The sequence below is a fragment of the Paralichthys olivaceus genome, chromosome 14, assembly GCF_024713975.1.
Source record: "Paralichthys olivaceus isolate ysfri-2021 chromosome 14, ASM2471397v2, whole genome shotgun sequence".
NCBI classification, from domain to species: domain Eukaryota; kingdom Metazoa; phylum Chordata; class Actinopteri; order Pleuronectiformes; family Paralichthyidae; genus Paralichthys; species Paralichthys olivaceus.
In genome coordinates, this window is record NC_091106.1 from 9,867,205 (window position 1) to 9,880,120 (window position 12,916).

At 43.3% G+C, this 12,916-nt stretch overlaps 2 protein-coding genes across 18 annotated transcripts in view; one reads left to right on the forward strand and one right to left on the reverse strand.

Annotated features, from left to right (window-relative positions):
- The window catches only part of mrpl14 (mitochondrial ribosomal protein L14), a 78,903-nt gene that overhangs the window by 51,917 nt on the left and 14,070 nt on the right, over positions 1-12,916 (reverse strand). The gene's annotated exons all lie outside the window — the stretch shown is intronic.
- Positions 1-12,916, forward strand: part of tacc2 (transforming, acidic coiled-coil containing protein 2) — a 49,732-nt gene that overhangs the window by 18,687 nt on the left and 18,129 nt on the right. For 15 of the 17 annotated variants that reach the window (XM_069538792.1, XM_069538782.1, XM_069538784.1 and 12 more), the window contains 2 exons: positions 593-1,168; positions 5,232-5,519. In XM_069538792.1, the coding sequence (XP_069394893.1) occupies positions 593-1,168; positions 5,232-5,519 (864 nt within the window). The remainder of the gene's footprint in view (positions 1-592; positions 1,169-5,231; positions 5,520-12,916) is intronic. The other 2 variants (XM_069538796.1, XM_069538797.1) reach the window with 1 other exon arrangement.

A 12,916-nucleotide genomic window follows, 5' to 3' on the forward strand; every position in this document is an offset into this window, starting at 1 on the left:
GTTAGCTGTCTGTCACATATCATCTGCTCATGTATATCAAAGGCCCTTGCGTAGTCCGTTTTGTATTTTTGTCTTTGAGCCACATGTCAGAACCGTGATGGAGAATTTCTGACTTCAGGAAATCAATATCTTTATTCTCAATCATATTTCCATGTTGCTGTAAATCTGCTGTGTTCGGCTATTCACCAGTCATTTCGTATTCAGAGTTCTAAAGTTTTTTTCACCCTGGACTTGTTGGATATACAGAGAGCAGTGTGACAATGAATATGAATGAGGAGGTAAACACAGAGCTGCACTTTGTATTGACTCCAGCTCGGGTCAGATGACTGTGCCTGTTGAGGTCTTATGAACGTAATGCAGCCCTTTATATTCAAACGATGACATCAGCTGTGACACCGTCCCTGCTCTCCAGGGCAAGAATGAGCCTTATTTTTCTACACAAAACACACTGCTCAACAACAACAACACAAACACATGGGCACAAACCCCCACAGCCACACAAACACACACATTTGTCAATTGTCAGTCATTCCTTGTGCATATGTTGTAAACTAAAACAACAACCCCCTCCTCTCTGGAATCTTTCTTTCAGAGCCCTCCCGTCTCTGGAGTCTCCTCAACTAGAGTTTCTAACTCCGACCGAGGAGGTAGCTGCTCCTCTGAAACAGGAGGAGGTTCAACCACCAGACTCGTCAGCAGAGAAGTCGACAGAGATCCCACCTCTGATTCGCGTGAAAAAGCCTGTGGATTTTCCTGAACCTTTAAAGAAGTCAGTAGATCTCCCAGAACCAACAAAGCTGACAGTCAAGTTTTCCGAACCAACACAAAGCACAACAGAAGAACCCTCAGAACCAACCAAGAGACAAGAGGAGCCTCCTGAAGAACCAGAAGCCAAAGCAGAGCCGGTAATTTCTTCAGAAATTGTTGAGGGGACAGCGGAGCTCCTAGAACAAGCACAAAGCACAGAAGAGCTGCCAGAATTAACGGAGAATGAGGAACAGGAACCAACAAAGGTGACAACAGAGCCCCGAGCACCTGAGGAGAAGCTGATCACTGAGCTGTCAGTGGAAGAACGTGTGGAGACCCCACCAGAGGGGCCACTGAAAGAACCAGCTGAGGCTGAGACAGACGCAGTCCAGGATCCTGCTGAGGATCATCAGGACAGCAGGTGAGTGTCTCTGTAAAACCAGAACATTTTTAAGTGTTTTCACTGAGACTGTTTCATCTTTACGTCTGGTAACCATGATCAGGATCTTTGAAAGGAGTTGTGTTGCTGTGTTTTACCTCGAATTGCAATTGAAGAACGTTTTTTTTATGCCCTAAGGTACATGGGCCGCAGCTGTGAAATAAACTTAGGGGACACCTGACAGTTCGTGAATGCATGCATTGGGGAAAATATGAACCAAATGAACCGACATGAGCAACATTAAGTCAGTTAGAGGTTATAAATGTCGGTTTCGATACATTTTCGGTTAATTGCCCAGCCCTGATCTATAAGTGTGTGCAGTTTGGTGCAGGGGTATGCGCACTACAGAGTGACATTGTAGTTATTGCTGTTTCCTGCAGTCAAAGTAATGAAATAATATCTACAGTGTCCAGTGTATATTTGCCAATAAGGCAACTACCAAGGGTCTCAGAGCTCAGTCAGAGTCAGGATAAAAAGAAAAAGCCCTTTTACTTCTCAGCTGACCAAAATCGGAGGTTTAAACATGAACACGTTCACACGGAGACTGGTCATTTGTGGTTGAGTGGTTTTCCAGCCTGCAACCAGACATTAAAATGATTTGTAGATTTCCTAACATTTCTACTACACTGATCCAAACAGAGACATTTTATTGCAGCTAACTTATGCGTTGTGTGTGGGCATATCACACATTGCCCTGCCTGAATGCACATAAATGGATTTCCATGTGCAAAGAGTCCATGTGGCTTTGTTTGCCTTTCAGACTCCTCGGGGGTGTCTGGTTGGCTGTTGTTGTCTGCGGTGGTTTAACAGTGTCAGACTGGACGAATGAGAAGGCGTCGCACACATATGTATTAGTCGATACGATGGCAGTGAACCCTTTATGTTATTAAAACTCCTGACTTGGTTAAATACACATAGTAAAGCGGTTCGGCCCGACATGTGGGGATTCAGTATTTATAGAAAGCTTTTTAACAGCTCTAGCTGGACTCTCTTTCCATGTATGTCACTGTTTTACTGAAAACCTTTGACATTGTTCATTGTGTATAAGGATGTGCTCATGAAAGTACAGTGAGTCTCTCATGCTGTTTGTTGCAGGCCCCATCCCCACATGCCAGAGTAGCACTTGCCGCCTGTCAGTCACAACATTTGTCCCATCACTGCTGTTGGGACAAGGTTTGTTCAGAGGAGTGACGGTGCTATTTTCACTATAGGTTTCATCAATGGATAAAGTTACACTTGCATCTGTGTGGCAGAGACAGAAATGTGACTGCATGGTCAATGAATTGTGTGTGTGTGTGTATGTATGTTATTTTCCCCGCCCCCCCAGAGGCCGTCCTAGCTGTCAGTCCTGCTCAGTCTGTGCGGCTTTGTGAACTGAAGCCTGTAGTGGGAGGAATTTGGGCAGGCACTCAGCCCCACTGAAGTCATTTGCACAGAGCAGACAGAGTGGAACAAAAGCCAGAGTTCAGAGGAAGACTGGAGCATGTGCTGCGGCGTGAGTGTGTGTTAATGACAGAGTCTGTGAGGAGTCACAGACAGAGGGCAGGAGGACTTGGACGCACAGTTATCAGCCCTGGTGTTTTGGATCGGAGTCATTTTCATCACTTGTTGAAGTTACCTACTGAAGTCGTGTGATGGATTCCTCTATGGCAGGAATCTGGGTGAGTTGGCAAGAAGTAGCTGCCCTCATTTTCCCTCTGTGCGTGGGTGTGTGTGTCTACAGTAGTTGTTTGTGGTTAAGTCCCTCCAGGTGGATGCAGCAGATGGTCTGTAGGTAACTAGTGCTAATAACATTCTGCCTGCGCTGACCTCACCAGATGGGCAGAGGCGAGAGACCAATAGAAATACGAGGGGACAGAAGGCGGAAAAGAAAGAACAAAGTTGCGAAATAATTGGTGTACGTTTAAAAAATGTAACAGGTTATAGCATGTTGGGCTCCCCTCCCCTCCATGATTGAAGGTTTGTGAGATCTCCCCTCAGTAGTAAAAGAAAATCTACTGTCTCAGAGGTTTTCAGGAATCAGGGGTAATAAAAAGATGATTTTAGGCCAATAGCAGGAACTAAGCCACTGACTGGTTTGATGTATGACGTATGGTATAAACATGCCATGAAACTTTCTGGAAATCTTACACTTGATACAAAACAAACCTTCATTTTGCAAACTTATTTTTGTTTCTCATGAAACGTTCGAGAATGATCGTGACTCTTGAGCTTGGTATGCAGGATATTTCTCATGCGTGTTGTTGGAGTAATAAATGAAGTAGGATGTGCTTTAGCCCACATTGCACTGTAGATAGACCAGTTGCCATGGCGATTGTAGTTTCATATGTTTTGCTGTTTTTGAGTGAAGCAGATTTCATGTCATTCATTCAACCACACAAGACTGGTCTTTAAATGATGATTAGATCAGAGGAGTGGACGGTGGAAACAAATTAGTGGCTTATTTATGATGTCTGTGTTTGTAATATATACAGTCAGTGTGTCCCTGAGTGTGCAGCACAGTGTGTGTAGGAACAGTATGAGCAAGCTGCTGGCTGCATTACAGACGTGGTCCTCCCATCATTACAGCATTTACAGAAAAAACACTTTGCTCAGGACCTTCAGCTAGTTTTGTTTACAGCTTTATTTATCATTAAACACCATGACTGGACGTTCTGTCTTTCTCACATCCAGCTGTTTCCTGTAGATTTCACTAAGTGTGCATGTGTTTGGCTTGAGCACAGTTCAGGACACTTTTGTTTGCTTAACGCTCAGTCATTAAAGTGAAAGTTGGAGAATCAGGTTTTGTTATCTTGACTTTATAACGATATATGTGCATCCTGTCCTGTAAAATCCTGATTAGCTTTTTTCAAGAAGTGCTCATGAGTTACCCTTCACACTGCTCAGTTATCAATATGGAATGAGTGAATTGGGCAGCCTGCAGGCGTTGATTCTGATAGTGGAGCTCTGCTGACATGAAGAGATGTGTTGCTGAACAAGAGCACATGTGCACCCTCTGAATTGTTGCACTCATTCCTTAATGGTAATAAAAACCTCCTCTAGTTCATACACATCATAACCGAATCAGTAAGTACTCCACACGTCCTCGTGTCCAGGGGGATATTACCGTCTACCCTCTGCTGCTTGCTTCTGTTCCGCTTTGGCGGCAGCGTGAGTCTCGGTCTATGTTTTGACTTGTTTCTATTTCCAGGCTGCATGTGCAAAGTTAGCCACAGATGCTTATGACATGTAGCTCTAAAACTGCAGGGGAAAACACACACTTTAAAACATATATGTTATTATAGCATGTTTCCTCTTCATGCAACCATCCTGCATCAATTAAAAAATCTGTACTCTTATAATGGGATGATAGGAACCAGACCCGCTTTAAACTCTAACTTGTGACGCCCTGTAGAAAAGCACACGCCCTCGTTAAAGGTTATTAAACTGTGACTTTTCTTGAGAACAACAGAGTTTCAGTTTCAGTCTGGTTGGAAAGTGCAGCTCAGCAGACAGTTGATGCTCTATCAATGTGAATGTGGTTTAGTTTTTTTCCAGAGCTTATTGTTGAAGCTCTGTTCTGCAGAAAAGGCTGCTGGGGGGTATTTTTAGAGCTAAACAGAAGGCATGCCCCAAGTGGGTAACAGCTGCACGGGGCGTCCACCGCATTGCCTGTCAGATTAGACTACCCCTCCTGATAAGACCAGCCTAGATCTGTGCCAAATCCACTCCAGCAATGATGACGGACACTGCTACCTACAGACAGGCTGCTTCTATGCTGAGGATGAGTGGAGCAAAGAAGGGAAACATGGGCTGTCATGTAGAGGGCATCAGTGGAGTTACACGTTCAGTTTCATGTCATTTAAACGACAAAGCTTCCTTAGAATTGTTGAAGTGAGCTTTCTCTTTCCAAGTCACAGAGCAGAGTGTTCTGTCTTTCTCTTATCTCAGGTAAGTTTCCTTCATGGGAAACAAGAGTTTGTAAACCAAGCTCTTTTCAAATCGCTGTACTCGGCCGCCTTATTTCAGTCTGTGTGTTGATGTGTTTGCGCTCCATCCCCTGCAGGCCCACCCTCGCTGAGCAGGCACAGAGAAGTGGCTGTCCCCCTGCCTCTCCCCTGCCTCCTACTCCCCCCTTCCTGCCTGAGCCCTCTCCTCACCTCCACGACAGCGCAGAGTTCCCCACTCCTCCTCCCACACCCCCGGAGAGACACACACCTGAAGTAACCCCACCTGCATCCCCCAGCCTTCCTCCTCCTCTCCCTCCTCCTGCAGCCCCTGCATCCCCTCCTGCACCTCCTGCTCACTCTGAGGACCCCTGCCCTGCTCCTGCACCCCGCCACCAACAATTAAGGTAAGCACATGAGCTCTGCCTACCTGTCTCTGGTTCTGGACCTGTTCTGAATTCTTCATAATTCGTGTCATGTTAAAAAAGGTGATGTGACCGTGTGAGTGTTTTCTTGTGTACCTCTGCTTTGCTTTAGTGGTAAGTCCAGTAAAGATTTGTCCTGGGCTGACACTAGTCCTTTTAGCCTCCTTTACAAGAAGTAGCCATGGCTTTATCCCTTCAAGTCCAGTTCAAGTCAAATTAACGCATTATGTCGACATCTGGTTCACTGATTTACGTGTTTATTCTTAGAGCGCCAGACATTTGGGGGAAATGTGCATATATTCTTACCAGTGCTTATATGAGAAAACTGATACCACTCCCACATCTACATGGTAAATATGAAGCTGCGGTGGGCAGGTGGTTAACTTGGCTTTGCATTAAGAGCGGGGAAAGAGTTAGCCTTACTCCGTCCAAAGATAATAAAGATCTATGTATCTGCACCCTTCCTGTTTCAGTGGTATCAGTAATCTCATGTAGCTCTCAACTACAGAAAGGTGCGTATTTCTTTAAATGTTGAATTATTCCTAGAAAGCAGCTGAGCAGCAGTGAAATCCAGATTTATTACCCCAGTCACAAAATTACACCATAGCCTTGCTCTATGTGTCTACCACATGATCTCAAAGGAAATAGGATTTGCCAATGTATGAACTTAGTGGTCATGGAATTTCTAAAGTAATGTATAATTATGGCTTTCACAAGAAACAAATGATTTTTGTGGAGCACTTCAACACCATGTTTTTTCTATCATAACCACTTGGCGTATTATGACTAGTTGTGTATCACTCTAGTAATGGCACACAGCTCCATTTCATTCATAACTTTCATGCTGATTATATTTAAATGCTTGTCATTATTTTGCTATCAGTACATTAAATACTAAACATTCCTCTGCAGGGCGTTTGGTCCTCGCAGTTATTTATTTTCACAGACTTGATTTTGTAGGAGGGTATGACTCAGCCACTTTTACAGTTCAGTGTTATGTACAACCAGCAGAGGGCGCAGAGTCCAGTGCTCATGTTTTAGTGCTGGCCTGTGTCTGCACTGTGTGGTCTGAATGCTGCAGTAACCTGGTGTTTATAAATGAATGAACACTGGAAGACAGACCTCTCATGTATCTATACATCAGTATTATATCGGAAAAGACTGAATTGTTTTCTATTTAAAATTATATATATAATATTAGCTATTTACTTAATGCTGTTTGGCTTATAACCTCCTCCTGTGCTCAGAGAAGACCAGAACCCAAAGAGGGCTTGGACAGAGTAGTGTTGTTATATTATTTATAACATCTGAGAGGGCAGCAGTGGAGAGAACGGGTACCAGCATAGTAACATGGGCAGAATGTTCTGATTGGATGGCACAGATTGTTTGCCTGCAGAAACACAGAGGTGCAACAACACCGACGTACGTGCAGGTAAAAGCTATACTTCCAGTAAAGTGCATTAGTTTGAGTATGAAAGTCATAATGGAAAGAAAACTGATATTTACTGATAATTAAGTGATGATGTATCAGCCCATATAAGACTAAACCTCTCTCTCTGCTGTCAGACATTTCTTATCTTGCTCTTGAATCTGGCTCCTGTTATTGAAACACAGCCTTCTTCATCAATTAAGTCGATTCAAAAACTAAATATTCTGTATGTGCTTTTTCCTGAGGGATTTTTTAAGAGTTGTCAGTAACACACCTTTTTTTGCATATGCTTTTTGTTTTAAAGACAATCCCTGACAGCTCGAAAGACAGCCCCTCCCCATTTGGTAATTTGTGATTATCTTATGAGTACACGTATTCCTTTATGTGAGCCAGATATAGAGCACTGCATTTTAGAAGCTGCAATTATTTGACCCGTAATCGTGATAGGCGTTTTCAGCATTGTCTTATCTTATCACAGTGCTCGTCTGCAAGCAAGTGGGTGGATGGATGTCTGAGCTTTTGTTTCATTGGCTCTTTATTTTTGAGATGTCACACTGAAGTGCCATGATCCCTCCTCTGACTGATTGTGGTCATTTTCTTCAATGATACAAAGAGAAGGAATTCGTCTTAAATTTGTAGACATGATTGTTTATGGTGGTGTGGTGTTACAGAGGCACTGTTGCATCCCAGCAAGAGGGTTCCTGGTTTGAATCCCAGCTTGTTTACTGACTTCTCACAGTCCACACACATGCATTGCAGATGGGTTAATAGGAGACTCTAAATTGACCATATCTGTAAATGTGAGTGGTGGTTTGTTTGTGTATGTTGGAACTGCAGTACTGTCCAGGGTGTACCCCCACCTACTGCCCTATGTCAGCTGCTCCATCCCCCCAGTGACCCTCAAAGGGTTAGAGGTATAGAAAATGGATGGATGTATTGTTTATGGAGCTTTATCTAAGCTTCAAGTTCTTAACCTGCCTGATCAGCAGCTGTTCAGCAGAATGATCAGAGGAGCAGATCAGCACAGATACAATAACTAAAACTAGGATTCCCCAAAACTTGTTTTTATGAATTGCAGAGCTGCTTTAATTTGTTTTCTATATTCTGCTTATTGTGTAGTATTTACAGTCTGTACTATAGCACAGCATTTTTACACTCAGCAGCAACAATCTGTCTTACACATTTGGCATTAGGCTCCCACTTTGTTGTAAATGTGTGATCACTCATGTGGGAAGAGCGATTTCATGGTTTACCACAAAGTCTGTTTTCTATTTATTATCATTTTAAACAAAAATGAATATGAGCTTGTACCAGTGATGAAGGTGCGCACTTTCACCATAACTGCTTTGATAATTACAACCCAAATTTCACCACAGCACTTCCAAAGATGCTTTTGGTGATAATCCGCCAACATCTTCTGTCAGTATTTGAAAGTAAGGCTTGATAAATCTGTAACTAACAGCAGCTCTGTGTGAACTCTCAACTCCATGTTTTAATTTTTTCAGCGCAGCTAAAACACATTAAACAGACACAACGATATTATAGGTTGTCTTCTAAAGAATAAGTATATAGGAGTCTTGCAGGCTACATTCTGGAGGACGGTAGTGACACTGATTCTTCTTGAGTGCCATTATGAATCTTTCAGACAACCACAGCCACAGCCATAATTTCCAGTGCCTGAGTTTGCTGAATTTTTTATTTCTTCATGTTCTTCAGGCTGCAGTTGAAACTGCACGGTGAGGCCAGACTGAAAACGGCAGCAAAGAGAGGATGTTTATGCTGCTCATTCAATACAATAGGAACTTGTGATCGACACACACTGAACAAGCTTTGCTGCCCTACATACGTCTGTGAACCGGTTTGGGGTCTGCACGGCAGCAGTAATCAATATCTGTGCTTTAGCAGGGGTCTGTGTTGGGAGCTGGGAGTGGGCAGCATTTTTTACTTGTCCCCCCGGGCCATGAAATGTCGAACAACAGTCTCATCTGAGACTAGAGATACATCGATATTCTTTGTGAACATCTGTTAATGGACTTCATGTTTACATGCAAACAGTGGCCCCTTTTAAATGTGGTGTTAGGTTAGTTAGTGTGTATTATGTTGTGCAGTGGAACTACATATCATTGTCTTTTCAGTGTGACACCTAAACCCTGTGAGCAGCAAGTGTGTGACTGCAACTGCTGCAGGTTGGAGTTTCTATTGTTGTGAGCCCTCGTTTCCTCACATTCCCATAAGCGAACAATAGATTTATAGCTCTCATATTTCCACCATGCAGCGAGTCGTTTTCCCACTGCTGCTGGACAATCAATGGGAAATTTGTAGAACCTGTTCCTGCTCCTATTTCCATCCCACGGGACACGTTCTCTGTGTATGACACACAGATAACAGATAAAAAAACAAAATTGGACGACACAGTGAGACAGAATATCATTATTGCTCTTCAGATATTTGATGAAGCTTAAGGTTTGGTGAAAGTGCCTGTAAAATAGATTTCTTCTGCCCAGGGATTTGACACGGAGACACTTTTTTATTTAGAAATGTAAAAGCTCATATAGCGGTGACAACATGTCCCTGCCTTTTTCCTCTGATGATAGTTTGTAAATGTTTTTTTGATTTCTTATTGAAATATGTAATCTTTCTTTTAATTTGTCCTGTATTGGCTTTTCAGTTTATGTTGATTCTGAGTCACTGCTGGAGCGGCTTGACTGAAACCTAATATAATGGGGTCAGAGTTGAATAATGCACATACATACTAGTTTCCCAGAGTCTATTGTTTACCTCAGGCAAAACTCTGGTTGGCTACGCTGAGTCGTGGAGGCTCCCATTGTGGGAAAAGGAGGCAAAAAAAGATGATATTTTCTCAATACAACATGCAGGGTAAGAGAGAGGGATCCTGGGAGGACAAAGGCGATGTCGAGAGGTAGGGTTACTGTGGAAGAGAGGAAGAAGGAGGACTGACAGAGTGAAAGAGAAAGCCCTTGTTATGTAGTATTGGGGGTCTGCTATTGTTTGGCTCCCCTGCATAATCGAGGTAGTCAAGGAAAAAAAAGCTGCTTGTCTTTTTAAAGGCACAGGAGGCTGCTGTCAGGGGAGAGAGTGGAGGAGAGAGGGGGAGGAGGCAGAGAGAGCAACACAGCTCAGCGATATTAGAGACCAAACACAGAGCACCTCACACACTCACAGGACACAGAGAAAACAGGATTATCTTTTTGCCCCATCTGCTGTGGATGATTCCCCTCTCGACATTTTGCTCTTGGAGGTTTTGTTTCTTCCTGGTGCTGCATCATTTGAACCTTCAGATGAGACGCAGGAATATTCCTGGTGTGTAGAGGAGCAGAGGTTTGGGGGATGCTACGTGTGAAGTGACGAGCCCTCCATCATCCACTGCTCTCCTCCTGATGCGAGCTCATCCTCTGCACTGCAGCACAGTCAGCTCGGCCAGGGCTCTCCTCCTCTTGCACAGGCTGCCTCCTCTGCAAGGATCGGAGTGAGAGGCGAGGGTAGAGGGGGAGCAGGTGAATGTGGAGGGTGGCCGGAAAGCTGGAGCAGGCAGGGGGGACAGGGGGGGCAGAGCTAGCTAAGGATGGGAGCCAACGAGTCCATGGAGCATGGACAGACCCCCTATCCCTCTCAGGAACACATGTGAGTTGACTTCAATTGCATTCATGCTCAGTATTCTGTCCAGAAGTGTGCAGACTGAGGCGATCAAGCAAATTAAGAAACAGAAAAATGACTTAATTAAAAGCTAAAGCTCTGGGGAGCTGCTCCAGCTGCTGCTGTGTTGCTCTTGCATGTTATGATTTATTTACTCATGGCTTTACATTGACTTCCCATGCAACATAAATGTTACTTGTGGGTACGGAGTGTTTTATTATGCATCATGTACTCACGTGCCGAATAAAGCCTGACACACATTTCTGTCTCTGAGACATTATGTTCTGCTACCTTCTTTCAGTTTTAGATCCATGTTGGCTTTGTTTCTGCAAAATATCAGAAAACCCAATCACACTCTGAAATTCCATTGTGAGCGACTGAGCGCGTCATCGTGTTGTTGTTTTCCTTTGTGATGTAAATAAGGAGGAGAGAATCGGAGCACGTGTGCAGGCTAATATGCATCAGTCCATCTCGACTACAGGGACAACACGTAGGGATGAGATGTAACAGAGCATCGTGGAGCCCGTGGGAACGAGAATGAGGCAATGAGTACAGTAGGTGCCACTGGGAGGCTGGTGGGGTGATGTTTTGTTCTGTGTGAAGCAGGAAGTGGCTGGTGCGCTGGGAGCAGGAGCTGGCAACAGTGTTGAAATAGATCACGCTGTGTGGGGGCAGAAAGATAAGTCAGGAATATCAGTGGAAGACAGAACGAGAGAACGTTAGAGAGGGAAGGAGATGGAGCAAGAGCGCTCCACTTTGCTGTGTTTTATTTATATCCCAGACACACTGCTGCACGGGGGAAGAAGGACCAGGGGAGGAGGACAAGAGAGGGATGAGGGGAATGGGATAAATGAGTGTGTGCTGTGTGTAAAGCAGAAATGAATGATTTATATTTTCCTGTCAGAGCTCGACTAGATCTCAGTGAACCGAAAGTGCAGCAGGGATGTTGATTTTGTAGCTTTTCTCCCTCAGGTGAGCAGAATAGTTCCCGCCATCCCAACCATTACTAATCAGGCTTTTACTGAGTTCTCCCCCTCAGTTGTGTCACACTGTCAGCACTACTCATGTGTAAAGGATTCCCACATTGAAGCACTGCAGGGCTCTGATGTGAAACTTTTGGGATTTAAGTAATAGGCCAAAATTCTGTGTACGAAAAGTACATGTTAAAGCTGTTCAGTCGTGTGTTGAAACTATTAGAAAACTTTTGACTGTTGATGTGAGTTAACAAAAAGAAGAAAAAGTGAAAACTGATTATCACTTTCTTAATTTATTGTATTATTTCTAAAATTAAAACACGTTTAGCAGCTTCAGATGCTCATTTAAAAAAAAATCCTTTAATGTACTTGATTCTTTTTTTGAAAAAGATCATTTATTTTTTACTTATTATTATATTATTATTATCTCTCGACCTGAAAAATGAAAACCGACAGTAAAAATATGATTGTATTATAGATTCTTTGATTTATCAGCAACACACAGACATTAATCAAATAATAATAATAAAATATTTCAATATATATTACACTGAATCATAACACTACACATAATGTTCAGGACCTTTTCTTTGAGGACATCTTCTTGATCTGCACAATTGAATTTAAATACCACTGTCCTACATCCTTGTAAGGGGAGGGTGAGGCGAGGGTGCAGTTGGTTGTAATACGTAATAATTATATGAAATATGCCACTAAATCCCACTGGACCTTTAACCCCCACTCCCATTCGGCTCTGACTCACAGACCTGACCTGTTGTTGTTTAATGTGCCATCTGCTTGCAGTCAAAGTCTCAGATTAGGCTCGATGAGGTATTACTCTTGGAGATTATCTCAGGCTGTGTCAGTGGTTTCTTTGTTTTGGAGCTGGATGAGTGGATTTCTTAGACTACCAGACTCCTGAGGGGATGATCAAAACACTTTGTTTTTGTACCAGGCTCTCTTTATGACCTGAAAAAAGTACAGAGTGATTCTCCATAAGATTTCATTTCCTGAGATTGAAGAATCAGACAGAGCTGCTTTGTGCTCTGTGTCCCATTAAAAACAGCCTCTGCAGATTGCTCCCAGCTCACTGCACCACATCTGTGTAGAAACTGGGGAGGCTCTTGTAAAAAGATAGTAGGCTGATGTGGAGCTTCACAGCCTGTACAGTGGTTATGATGTAATACTTCATAACCAGACACTCATTCATCAGAGGATAACAGCACAGGAGCTCCCCCTGTTGGTCTCTTCACCTCAACCTTATACCATAGACTGCACAGTATAATGAAGAACAAACAAAGTTTTACCTTCTTTTCACAATA